Raw genomic sequence first — 13,088 nt, forward strand, 5'->3', positions numbered from 1 at the left:
AAGACCGGCTACTACAAGGTCAGTCTTCAGACGTCCGACTGCACCTGAACTTCAAGATAGAGATGCGTTCAGGGACGTGGGAACTATTTTCTGGGAGGAAGTACTGCAGGGAAAAAACCCTCCTTTTAACAGGAAGAAACCTGCGACAGAAACAGTTCTCTACATTTAAACTCTAAACAACCTTCAGCCAATAAGAGGGCAGCCTTTAGGACCAATCAGCTGCCGGATGGACGTATATAATATATATAGATATATACTGTACTGTATATACTGTATATACTGTGCATTTTATTTTATATTTTATACTGCTATTTTACTGCTATTTTACTGCTATTTTATTGCTTTCTATTATTCTATTATTATCTTATTGCTTCTGTATGCTGCTGTAGCGAAAAAAATGTCCCCTCGGGGATTAATAAAGTAACTACCTAACCTAACCTAACCTAACCTAACCTACCTAACCTAACCTACCTAACCTAACCTAACCTACTTAACCTAACCTAACCTAACCTACCTAACCTAACCTAACCTACCTCACCTAACCTAACCTACCTAACCTAACCTAACCTAACCTAACCTACCTCACCTAACCTACCTAACCTAACCTAACCTAACCTACCTCACCTAACCTACCTAACCTAACCTAACATACCTAACCTAACCTAACCTAACCTACCTAACCTAACCTACCTAACCTAACCTAACCTACCTAACCTAACCTAGCCTAACCTAACCTAACCTACCTCACCTAACCTACCTAACCTAACCTACCTAACCTAACCTAACCTAACCTAACCTAACCTAACCTACCTAACCTAACCTACCTAACCGAGCTTCCTCCCATTGTGGAGGGAACGTTCAGCTTCCTGGTCCTCCTGATCAGCAGTCAGTTATCAAACATGGATTTGTTGTTGCTCCGGTCGGGTTCTGAGTTTGTTTGTTTGTTTGTTTTCTTGCAGGGAAACATCGTGGCTATTAAATACACCAACAGGAAGCGCATCGAGCTGAACAGGAAGGTCCTGTTCGAACTCAAACACGTGAGTATCAGCGGGTCGCTACGAGGTTGAGGGTGGTGGGTTTAAGATCCGGTCCCGGTTCTGAAGAGGTCCGGATCTGATGAGGTCCGGATCTTCAGGTTCTGATGAGATCCGGATCTTCAGGTTCTGTCCTGTTTGTGCAGATGCGAGACGTTCAGAACGAACACCTGACCCGGTTCATCGGAGCGTCCGTCGACTCGCCGAACATCTGCATCATCACGGAGTACTGTCCAAGAGGGAGTCTGCAGGTACACCTGTCTGTCTGTCCTCCTGTCTGTCCACCTGTCTGTCCTCCTGTCTCACTCCCTGTCTGTCCCTCTGTCTTCAGGACATCCTGGAGAACGACAGCATCACTCTCGACTGGATGTTTAAATATTCTCTCATCAACGACATCGTGAAGGTTCGTTTCTACTTCCTGTTTCTGTCTCGCTCTTCTTCACTGATATTTACATGGACTCAACTGCGCTGTCCGTCCCCTCCTCCGTCCCCCGGTCTCTCCCCCTTGTCCGTCACCTGCAGGGCATGATGTTCCTCCACAACAGCGTCATCTTGTCTCACGGTAAACTGAAGTCTTCGAACTGCGTCGTTGACAACCGCTTCGTCCTGAAGATCACCGACTACGGTTTGTCCAGCTTCCGCTCGGAGAGCGACTCGGGGAGCGACGCTCACGCCTACTACGCCCGTGAGTCTCCGCCTCCACACATCCGTCCACGTAGTGTCCGGTCCGGTTCTGAGGTCCGGTTTAGGTTTAGTCCCATCGTGATCATAGACACGCCCCCTTTTAGAAGAAATGTACTCTGTAAATAAATAAAGTTGTTTAAAGGATGATTCTGTAACGTGATGATGTTCTCGTCCTGATCCTGATCCTGATGCTGGTTCTGGTGCTGGTTCTGATCCTGGTCCCGGTCCTGGTTCTGATACTGGTGCTGGTCCTGGTGCTGGTTCTCATCCTGGTTCTGGTTCTGGTCTTGATCCTGGTGCTGGTCCTGTTGCTGGTCCTGTTGCTGGTTCTGATCCTGGTCCCGGTCCTGGTTCTGGTTCTGATCCTCATCCTGGTTCTGGTTCTGTTCATGGTCCTGTTCCTGGTTCTGATCCTGGTTCTGGTCCTGGTTCTGTTCCTGGTTCTGGTTCTGATCATGGTGCTGGTCCTGATTCTGGTTCTGCAGAGCGGTTGTGGATGTCCCCAGAGCTGCTCAGGTCGGAGGCCCCGCCCACTCAGGGCACCCAGAAAGGAGACGTCTACAGCTTCGGCATCGTCCTCCAGGAGGTGGCGCTGAGACGGGGCGCCTTCTTCCTGGAGGGGGAGCCACTCAGCCCCAAAGGTAGGACCCAGTACCACCAGAACCGGGTGGAGACAGGACGTAATGTCAGCTTCTCCTCCGGTTGACTTCATGACCATCATGCACCTGGTTTCGCTTTCCGTGACGACCTCCTCCATGACCCGCTGATGATTGTGTCTCCCTGCAGAGATCGTGGACCGGGTGGTTCTGGGCGAGTGGCCGTGTCTGAGGCCGACCGTCGACCCGCAGGGTCACAGCCCCGAGCTGGGTCAGCTGATGCAGCGCTGCTGGGCCGAGGAGCCGACGGAGAGACCCGAGTTCAACCACATCCGCCTGCTGCTGCGCAAACAGAACAAGTAAGAGACCAACACAGTATTATGGGATGTCGTCCAGAATGTCAGACAGAACCTGACGAAGATGAAGTGAAGGCTTGAGACGCCGTCAGCTGGTGATCAGTGGAACGAAGTGCAGCTGTGCCAGCCAGAGGAGTGGAAGGGGGAGGAGCCTGGAGGAGGCCACACCCACCACAACCAAACACACAGGACACATGGAAACATGAAACTCTCTTTAATGTGTGTGTGTGTGTGTGTGTGTGTGTGTGTGTGTGTGTGTGTGTGTGTTCAGGGAGTCGAGGACCAACATCCTGGACAACCTCCTGTTTCGGATGGAGCAGTACGCCAACAACCTGGAGGAGCTGGTGGAGGAGCGAACTCAGGCGTACCACGAGGAGAAACGCAAGGCGGAGAACCTGCTGTACCAGATACTACCACAGTAAGTACTGCAGTACTACCACAGTAAGTACTACGGTACTACCACAGTAAGTACTTCAGTACTACCACAGTAAGTACTACGGTACTACCACAGCAAGTACTTCAGTACTACTACAGTAAGTACTGCAGTACTACTACAGCAAGTACTACAGTACTACTACAGTAAGTACTTCAGTACTACCACAGTAAGTACTTCAGTACTACTACAGCAAGTACTACAGTACTACTACAGTAAGTACTTCAGTTCTACCACAGTAAGTGGTACTACCACAGTAAGTACTACAGTACTACTACAGTAAGTACTGCAGTACTACTACAGTAAGTACTACGGTACTACCACAGTAAGTACTGCGGTACTACTACAGCAAGTACTACGGTACTACTACAGCAAGTACTACGGTACTACTACAGTAAGTACTTCAGTACTACTACAGTAAGTACTGCAGTACTACTACAGCAAGTACTACGGTACTACTACTGTAAGTACTTCAGTACTACTACAGCAAGTACTGCGGTACTACCACAGTAAGTACTGCAGTACTACCACAGCACTACCACTGTAGTACTTACTGTGGTAGTACTGCAGTACTCCATGTACTGTGTCTGCGGTCCTCAGCTCGGTGGCGGAGCAGCTGAAGCGTGGGGAGACGGTTCAGGCCGAAGCCTTCGACTCGGTTACGATCTACTTCAGCGACATCGTGGGCTTCACCGCCATCTCTGCCGAGAGCACGCCGATGGAGGTGAGACCTGCCGCTTCCACTTCCTTCACTCATCGTCATCTCTGTCAGGAATTCACCACAGACTGTCTATAAAAGTGGACGTAGTGCCTCTAGTGTAGTACCGCTGAGGGCCACCTGGGGCTCCAACAGACTCCCATTAATTCATTCATTCGTTCATTCATTCATTCATTCATTCGAAGAAATTTCCCCTCTGGGATTAATAAAGTGAAATAAATAAAAAAATAAAAAATAAATAAAATAAATAAAAAAGCATCACGTTCTCAGAGTTCTGGTTCATCATTCATTACATATTAGGACTCTGACACTGGTATGTTTGGGGGCGGGGCTGGTTTGATTGACAGGCCCGTTGTTTTTTGTTTTAGGTAGTGACTCTGCTCAACGACCTCTACACCTGCTTCGACGCCATCATCGACAACTTCGACGTTTACAAGGTGAGACGGAAATAAAGTCAGTTCGTACATAAAGACATCGACAGCTCTCGGCTCCTCTGACTGTGCGGTGGCGCCCCCAGGTGGAGACCATCGGTGACGCCTACATGGTGGTGTCGGGGCTGCCGGTGAGGAACGGGAAGCTGCACGGCAGAGAGATCGCCCGCATGGGGCTCGCCCTGCTGGACGCCGTCACCACCTTCAGGATCCGACACCGAGCGGAGCAGCAGCTGAAGCTCCGGATAGGAATACACAGTGGTGAGACACACAATGTACACAATATACACACACAATGTACACAATATACACACAATGTACACAATATACACACAATATACACACAATGTACACAATATACACAATGTACACACAATATACACACACAATGTACACAATATACACACACAATGTACACAATATACACATAATGTACACAACACACAATATACACAACACACAATGTACACAATATACACGCACAATATACACAATGTACACAACACACACAACGTACACAACACACACACACAATGTACACAATATACACACACAATGTACACAACACACACAACGTACACAACACACACACAATGTACACAATATACACAACACACACAATGTACACAATATACACACAATGTAAACAATATATACACACAATGTACACAATATACACACAATGTACACAACACACACAACGTACACAACACACACACACACAATGTACACAATATACACAATATACACAACACACACAATGTACACAATATACACACAATGTACACAACACACAATGTACACAACACACACAATGTACACAATATACACGCACAATATACACACAATGTACACAACACACAATGAACACAACACACACACAACGTACACAACACACAATGTACACAATACACACAATATACACACAATGTACACAACACACACAACGTACACAACACGCAATGTACACAATATACACACAACACACAATGTACACAATACACACAAATATACACAATGTACACAACACACAATGTACACAATATACACACACAATATACACACAATGTACACAACACACACACACACACAATATACACAACACACACTTGATAGCATGTATGTAGCATGTTGATAGCGTGTAGATAGCGTGTTGATAGCATATATGTAGCATGTTGATAGCATGTAGATGTGTTGATAGCTTGTACAGTATGTAGCATGTTGATAGCGTGTAGATAGCGTGTTGATAGCATATATGTAGCATGTAGATGTGTTGATAGCAAGTATGTAGCATGTTGATGGCGTGTAGATAGTGTGTAGATAGCGTGTAGATAGCGAGTTGATAGCGTGTAGATAGCATGTTGATAGTGTTGATAGCATGTTGATAGCGTGTAGATAGTGTGTAGATAGCGTGTAGATAGCGAGTTGATAGCATGTAGATAGCATGTTGATAGCATGTAGATAGCGTGTTGAGTGTGTAGATAGTGTGTTGATAGCGTGTTGATAGTGTTGATAGCGTGTAGATAGCGTGTTGATAGCGTGTAGATAGCGTGTAGATAGCGTGTTGATAGTGTGTTGATAGCGTGTAGATAGCGTGTAGATAACGTGTTGATAGCGTGTTGATAGCGTGTTGATAGCGTGTTGATAGCGTGTAGATAGTGTTGATAGCGTGTAGATAGCGTGTTGATAGCGTGTTGATAGCGTGTTGATAGCGTGTAGATAACGTGTTGATAGCGTGTAGATAGCGTGTTGATAGCGTGTAGATAGCGTGTTGATAGCGTGTAGATAGCGTGTTGATAGCGTGTAGATAACGTGTTGATAGCGTGTAGATAGCGTGTTGATAGCGTGTAGATAGCGTGTTGATAGCGTGTAGATAACGTGTAGATAGCGTGTAGATAGCGTGTTGATAGCGTGTAGATAGCGTGTTGATGGTCCCTGACGGCTCCGTGTGGTGTTCAGGTCCGGTGTGTGCCGGTGTGGTCGGGCTGAAGATGCCCCGCTACTGTCTGTTCGGAGACACCGTCAACACGTCATCACGCATGGAGTCCAGCGGAGAAGGTAACCGCGGTAACCACGTGATTACATCCTATATTCTGTGACCGAAATTAACAAAACTCTTCAGACTGAATTTGTTTCGTTTTACGTTAAAACGTAAAGATGTTTATTTGTTGATTTACGTCAAATGAAACTGCGTATTTTTGAATCCTGTGTTTCGTGCAGCGCTGAAGATTCACGTGTCGGCGACGACTCGCGACGTCCTGCTGGAGTTCAACTGCTTCCAGCTGGAGCTGCGAGGAGACATCGACGTCAAGGGCAAAGGAAAGATGACCACCTATTGGCTACTTGGAGAGAGTGACAGCCAATCACAGAGCTCCGAGAGGACGGAGTGAACGAAGGAGATACGGAGCGAAGGAAAGGAAAGAAGGGAACGGAGAAGGAAATAAAAAGGAATTCAAAAAAACAGCTGAAGGAAAGAAGGACTCTCCTCAGACATACTGTCGTCGCCCCGGCAACAGCTCCGTCAGAGGACGTGTCTCTTCTGATGTCCGAACTGAAGGCTTCGGAACACGGAGGACAGCAGCAGTTCAAACTCTGGACAGACAGACGGGGACGTTAAAGACAGAAGAACGGAGGAATCAGGAATCAGAGCGAACAGACGAAGGACGGTGGACATGTCCACCGTGTCCTCAGGGTGGACGGCAACTGTTAGTGTCAAACTCTGTAAACGGTCAACAGAGACCTTGGAAAGTCTTCAGAAAGTCTACGGCGATGAAGCGACGAGCCGGGCGAGGTGTTCTGATGACATCACGTTTCAAGAGGGGCGGAGCTTCAGTGTCAGGAGACACCAGCTGGGTTTTCTTTGTGTCACCGTGAATTCGTCCCCCACAGTGAGACTGTGAACATGAGTTCCGCTGCGACCTTCTGAGGGGAAAACAGTACATCTGACCTGAACTGTGTCACCATGGCAACAGGGCTCTCCAACATGGGCCCTCAAAGGGCACTGCATTAAAAACAGCCCTGATTCTGTCATGAAAATCGCTACATGGGCTCAGGAACAATCGGCTCTAAGTCGGCATGTTGAAGATTTTTTGTTGCCCAAAAATGACAAACGATTGCGCTGATGTGGGTTAGAACCTCGACTGTTTTTAACACGCTGTGAGCTGGAGAACACTGTTGTCATGTTGGAGAACACTGTTGTCATGTTGGAGAACACTGTTGTCATGGCGCCACAGTTCAGGTCAGATACATTGTTTTACCTCAGAACCTCAGAAGGTCCCAGTGGAACTCGGTGTTGACAGTCTGACTCTGGGGGACGAATTCACGGTGACACAAAGAAAACCCGCCTGGTGTCTCCTGACCTGACGCCTTCTTCAGTCTTGGATGGTGAAGCTCCGCCCCTCTTGAAACGTTGAACGTCACTCAGGACACGTCGCCCGGCTCGTCTGTGTTGACTGTTTACAGAGTTTTAAACTAATTGTTAACGTACGCCTTTTGGTGATGTCCACGGAGAAATCGCACACGAACCCGCACTCGCAAAAATCAGCGTAACTCCAGTGCTGATTTTGATTTAGTGCTGAAATTTGTAACACGTACTCACTACTGTCGTACCGTCCTGCTGCTCTGTGCACGTCACGGTGCTACGCGTCGTTCATGTGCAACAGGAGCCGTCGCCAAACTTATTGATCCATGTTTCAGTTTTACGTCCAGACATTTAGCCGAACTTCAACGTTGCGGACCGTCTCTCCTCACAGTGGACAACTTAGCGTGACTGATGCAGCTCTTTTACATTTGTAGTAAACAGCAGGCTGCACGGACACTCGCTGGCTAGCTTGGCGGAGATAAGAGAAGCTCAGTAGAAACGTTGTAAATATACATGTTTAAATGTGTTTTCAAATAAAGTTGCAATGAAATAAAGTTTTGTTTATGGAATACAGTCAGGAGAACTCCTGAGCCCCTTTTTGTTCTGAACTATCTTTGAGGCTAACGGGTCAATTTCAGCAGCAGAAAACAGGTGTGAACCGTTGTGACCTCAGTGCAGGTGTTTCAGATCCAGAACAGCCGGCCGCTTCGAGGAAATCTTCTTCTGCAGGTTTGGCTCATTGGCACACAGGACACAACCTTTTCCCTTCAATCTGAAATCACACTGATCAACCTGCAAACGTAAAGACAATCAACTTTACAGCCATCTGAAACCACAAACAACGAAAACAAAGTGCTCCAAACTTACTGGATAAAAAACTTGCAAAAAATTTGAAATTAAAATGTTAAAAAACATCATAAATTCAACTGATATTACATTGAGGAAAAACTAAAGACCAATTAAATGCTTTTTTTTTTTTTTTTAATGTATTTAATATGTTTCATAATGCTTGCTCACAAATTTATAAAATTGGGACAGAAAAAGCAAGTAGAAAAATATAATCCTTTAACAGTAACTTTAAAGTACTAATTACAGTTTAAGTTCACATCACTGCATTATAGCTTCACCGCTGTTGATCAAAGGAGAATTTATCAAACTGATTCATCCGCTGAGAACATTTCACATAAAGTACAATTTTTAATACCTCGTTGACATTTTTGTCTTTTGACTTTTCAATTTCAATCAGAAATTGTACAAAATATATTTCAATACATCAGAACAGATTTGAATCAACATTTTTTTTTAATAAAAAGCATATTCTGAAGCTTCTCGTCCTCTGAGACATTTACTGTCTTCATCAGCTTATAAAAAGGCGTAACAAAACCACATTGTAATTCATTCATGTTGTTTATGTTCTGTTCTGTTTGTTTGGGCTTTTTTGGTACATTTGTATTGTATGTATCTACCTCATGGGTAGTTTTTTTTTAACAAATTACATATATTTATTTAATCATGAATATTGAAATAATGGAATAAATGAATTATGAAAATAAAGAAATTATTGATAATGAAATATGTTCAGTTCATATATGCAACATTTTGTCAAATTAATACTATGGGTTCTTCTAACTGAACAAACATCCAACTTCTCCATAGCAACCATCCTAAAAAAACATAGAAATCTGCCTAGAAACTCATAGCAACCATTTAGAGACTAACTGATAAAGCACGAGCAAACACTGACAAACACAACTTGGAAAAGAACACCTAGCAACCACCTACTGAAGCCTTAACAACCACCTACCAAAAGCATTAACAACCACCTACTGAAGCCTTAACAACCACCTACTGAAGCCTTAACAACCACCTACCAAAAGCCTTAACAACCACCTACTGAAGCCTTAACAACCACCTACCAAAAGCCTTAACAACCACCTACTGAAGCCTTAACAACCACCTACCAAAAGCCTTAACAACCACCTACTGAAGCCTTAACAACCACCTACTGAAGCCTTAACAACCACCTACCAAAAGCCTTAACAACCACCTACTGAAGCCTTAACAACCACCTACCAAAAGCCTTAACAACCACCTACTGAAGCCTTAACAACCACCTACTGAAGCCTTAACAACCACCTACCAAAAGCATTAACAACCACCTACTGAAGCCTTAAAAACTACCTACTGAAGCTTAGCAACCATCTTTGAAAGCCATTGTAACTACATATCAACTCCCTCTAAATGTGTATTTATTGGTAACTGGAAGATTTCAGACACTTACTAATCACTGTAATTTTTTCTCTTCACTATGGGCTAGTGAATCATTCAACAGTGATTTATTTAAATCTGTAAAATGCGTCGCATTGCTCAACTGTTCTGAGCAGTTATCTTTCTTTATAAAGCTCTTCATTGTAGCTAAATATGAACTATTAGTACAGTTCAGTGAAACAACGCTATGCCTACAACTGATCATGTATTTGTTGATTCTGATCGGTGTTAATGCTGCCAAAGATTTATCAATCATTGATTGGTAATTTTTTCAAATTATCTCACCGAACAGAGCCTCACGGAGGAGCCCTTACCCCACACCCTGAACACTGGGTACAGAGGCTCAGTGAACGTAGTGACGAAGGTGTGCAGGTGTGCCAACGACCTTTTAGAAGACACCCTGTAGAAGGACAAGATGCCGCTCTCCCAGTCCAGATACACCGCCAGCCTACGACAACCAGCCAGAGGGACCTGAACGACGATGCTCTGAATGTCGTGATACGCTCGGTAGCCATGTAGAGAACAGTGCAGACTCCAAGACACTTTGTTGTAACCGATCACACTTTCATAGTCCGGCCCTTTGCGGCAGATGCTCCCGTAGGTGACTCCGATCCCGGCCCAGTTTCCTTCCCACTCCACCTCCCAGTAATGGCGGCCCTTCAGGGCCCCCTGCAACAGGACTTGGGCCCAGTGGTCAAACCGGTGCGGGTGGTCGGGATACGGCTGCTCCTCTTGGTACCAGCTGACCTTCCGGTTGTCGTCGGAGAGGACGAGACGCTTGTGGATCGTGTTGGGATCCAGCGTGAGGTCGAATGAATCTGGTGGCAGGAGGAAGTCAAGTATTACCCAGAGAATACACTCGTTGTAGCACTGACAGTGGACGATGCTTCAAATCCGGATGTTGCTGCAAAGAAGCAACACATTCTAAAACATGGAAGCTTCACACACGTTCAACCAGTCCAATCAGCACAGTCTCATGTTGGACACCCAAGATTAGTGTCACCGACTCGGGATCTGACCACGCCACTCATCGGTTCATCCTTGAGTCTACCTGAACATTTGTGCCCAAATTTTTGAGAAATTCCCAGAAGGCAGTTTTCAGGTACACGCTTTCACTTGTGAATGTTCTTTTTAAGAAATGGTAGCAACCGATCTCTAGTCATTCAATTCTTCATGCTTCAACCAAAACGGTCCAACAATGTCCAGAGCCTGAAGTATCTCTTCTCCAAGAATCAACATCTTAATGTGATGGAGGGGTTTGTTTGTTTTAGTGACCCTGGGAGCTGTTTGTTTCAGGCGCATTAGATGCTGGCTGGATCTCCAAAGGCAAATTTATCCCAGAGCCTTTCCAAACACCCAGAGGGAACAAAGCACCCTCCTGGAGCTAAACCAGGGAGGGGAGCTCGCTAGTGAGCGTCCGGTGGCTGGGCCATTGGACCACGGGGCCCCAAAGAAACAACATGGGGGGCCAAACACCGACAGGGATAAGCATTGGGGTGGAGTGAACTGTGAGACGGAGGCCAATCCCTCGCAACATAGACTAATAGACTATAGTCTATATATAGACTAATATCAATAATGTCAGTATCCATTTTGAAAAACATGAACAGGAGATATTATATTCAATTCCTTCTGCTTAAAAGATTTTATGTTACTTACATTCCTTCAGTCCTGATTTAAACCAGTGTCCTGCTCTGTGGTCGACCCTGTCAGCAGATAGAAAACACATGCCGTCACTGTGGGTCACGTCGTAGGACGGCACCATCGCATCCTGTCTGAAGGTTTCTGCTTTATCTCATCTGAGACTTAAGTTTGAAATCGGTCTTTACCGGAGTTTGATCAGTTCACATCGTCCTTCCTCCAGAGCGTTCTGGATGAGCATCACTCCGGTGTCTCCGAGGGGATTGTAGCTCAGGTCCAGCTCCTTCAGGTGTGACGGGTTGGACTTCACCGCTGAGGCCAAGAAAACGCAGCCTTTCTCTGTGATGCTGCAGAACGACAACCTGCGACAGAAAGACAGAACTCACCTTTAAGGAATTGCTTCAACAACTAATATACATGCAAGACTAGTTTCCTTTAAGCGGTACCTGAGGGTTTCCAGTTTACAGCTCCTGTTTCCCAGTCCGGTGCAGAGAAACTCCACTCCGGAGTCTTCGATGTCGTTGTTGCTGAGATCCATCTCTTGAAGATGGGATGGGTTGAAGCTCAGGACGGCAGCCAGCTTGTTGCAGCATCGCCAGGTGAGGATGCACCGGTTCAGCCTGAGGAGGAAAACAACACGGGCTGGATGTCGAGCTTGTTTTCTCGTACAACCCAGACCTTATAGTCTTACTGCCATGCTAGCAGTTCTGTCGTGCTCATTTTTAGGACCGTGGTTCTTAGAATGTCAAAGTTAAGATGCCGACATAATTCAGGTATAATGTTTGACAAGTTTGCGATCTTTAGAGTGTTAGCGTGCAAATATTTGCTAGTTAGCACTAGTTTTAGTGAAATCCGGAATATTTGTTGAGTTGTGCAACCTGAAGCATGAATCACCTCAGTGTCTTCAGTTTGCAGTGTTGGCTCTGGAGTCCGCTGCAGAGAAGCTCGATGGCTGAGTCTTCTAAATTGTTGTCACTCAAGTTTAAATGCTTCAACTCGTTGCAGCTTGAGCTGAGAGTGGAGGAAAGCATCCGACAGGAGTCCGTGGTGAGATTACAGTCGTTCAACCTGGTGAACAGAAAGAAAAGTCAGTGTGGTGTTGAATCCGATGGTATATGGGTTGATGACATCTAATGAGAATAATTTCAAAAATACAGAAGATGCTTACATCGCTGACGTGGAAGCTTTGATGGCTGGCAGCAGCCAAACAAGGCCATCTTCTGTTCTGGAGTACTTCTTGAGGTGGATCTCTTCAAGCTTCTCCGGTGAGGTCAGCAACACAAACACCAGCGCCGCCCACTGAGCGGCAGAGTACTGGTCCATCGCCAAGTCTCGGTCTGAGTCCAGGTGGCTCTGGACCTCCTCCACCATGGAGCGGTCGTTCAACTCATTCAGACAGTGGAAGAGATTAACGGACTTCTCTGGAGGAGGACTCTCGTTGATTTTCTTTTTGATGTACTCGATGGTTTCCTCGTGACTTTGGGAGTCGCAGGTTTCCACCTTTATCTTCAGGGCTTTGAGCAGAGCCTGACTGGACTTCACAGAGAGTCCGAGGAGGAAACGCAG

The 13,088-nt window shown here is 45.8% G+C and overlaps 2 protein-coding genes across 2 annotated transcripts in view; one reads left to right on the forward strand and one right to left on the reverse strand.

Annotated features, from left to right (window-relative positions):
- LOC138197589 (atrial natriuretic peptide receptor 1-like) overlaps nt 1–7,571 on the forward strand; it is a 26,909-nt gene extending 19,338 nt beyond the window's left edge. The window contains exons 7-19 of the mRNA XM_069148418.1: nt 1–18; nt 960–1,037; nt 1,181–1,285; nt 1,366–1,437; nt 1,557–1,719; nt 2,204–2,359; nt 2,505–2,673; nt 2,942–3,088; nt 3,704–3,827; nt 4,190–4,258; nt 4,339–4,513; nt 6,212–6,310; nt 6,473–7,571. The exon at nt 1–18 is cut by the window's left edge and continues 57 nt beyond it. Of these exons, the coding sequence (XP_069004519.1) occupies nt 1–18; nt 960–1,037; nt 1,181–1,285; nt 1,366–1,437; nt 1,557–1,719; nt 2,204–2,359; nt 2,505–2,673; nt 2,942–3,088; nt 3,704–3,827; nt 4,190–4,258; nt 4,339–4,513; nt 6,212–6,310; nt 6,473–6,642 (1,545 nt within the window). The 3' untranslated portion in view covers nt 6,643–7,571. The remainder of the gene's footprint in view (nt 19–959; nt 1,038–1,180; nt 1,286–1,365; nt 1,438–1,556; nt 1,720–2,203; nt 2,360–2,504; nt 2,674–2,941; nt 3,089–3,703; nt 3,828–4,189; nt 4,259–4,338; nt 4,514–6,211; nt 6,311–6,472) is intronic.
- Nucleotides 7,572–8,568: 997 nt separating this feature from the next.
- On the reverse strand, nt 8,569–13,082 carry LOC138197593 (NACHT, LRR and PYD domains-containing protein 12-like). Its single transcript, XM_069148423.1, has 6 exons — nt 12,691–13,082; nt 12,417–12,590; nt 11,969–12,142; nt 11,711–11,884; nt 11,541–11,587; nt 8,569–10,699 (listed from the first exon to the last, which is right to left on the reverse strand). The coding sequence occupies exons 1-6, from the start codon at nt 12,891–12,893 to the stop codon at nt 10,158–10,160; spliced, it is 1,314 nt and encodes a 437-aa protein (XP_069004524.1). The 5' UTR covers nt 12,894–13,082; the 3' UTR covers nt 8,569–10,157.
- Between the last annotated feature and the right edge of the window lie 6 nt (nt 13,083–13,088).

Source organism: Embiotoca jacksoni, unplaced genomic scaffold (genome assembly GCF_022577435.1).
Source record: "Embiotoca jacksoni isolate LCO1_2020_lvr unplaced genomic scaffold, fEmbJac1.0.p SCAF_141, whole genome shotgun sequence".
Lineage (NCBI taxonomy): Eukaryota > Metazoa > Chordata > Actinopteri > Embiotocidae > Embiotoca > Embiotoca jacksoni.

What these genes read in the sequence shown, in the direction of transcription:
- LOC138197593 (XM_069148423.1), bottom strand. Translation starts at nt 12,893, where the DNA reads ATGGTGGAGGAGGTCCAGAGCCACCTGGACTCAGACCGAGACTTGGCG. An exon ending in TGTAAACTGGAAACCCTCAG is followed by an intron (nt 11,885 to 11,968) that starts GTACCGCTTAAA and finishes TTTCTGTCGCAG; the next exon opens with GTTGTCGTTCTGCAGCATCA. An exon ending in TAAATCAGGACTGAAGGAAT is followed by an intron (nt 10,700 to 11,540) that starts GTAAGTAACATA and finishes TCCTGCCACCAG; the next exon opens with ATTCATTCGACCTCACGCTG.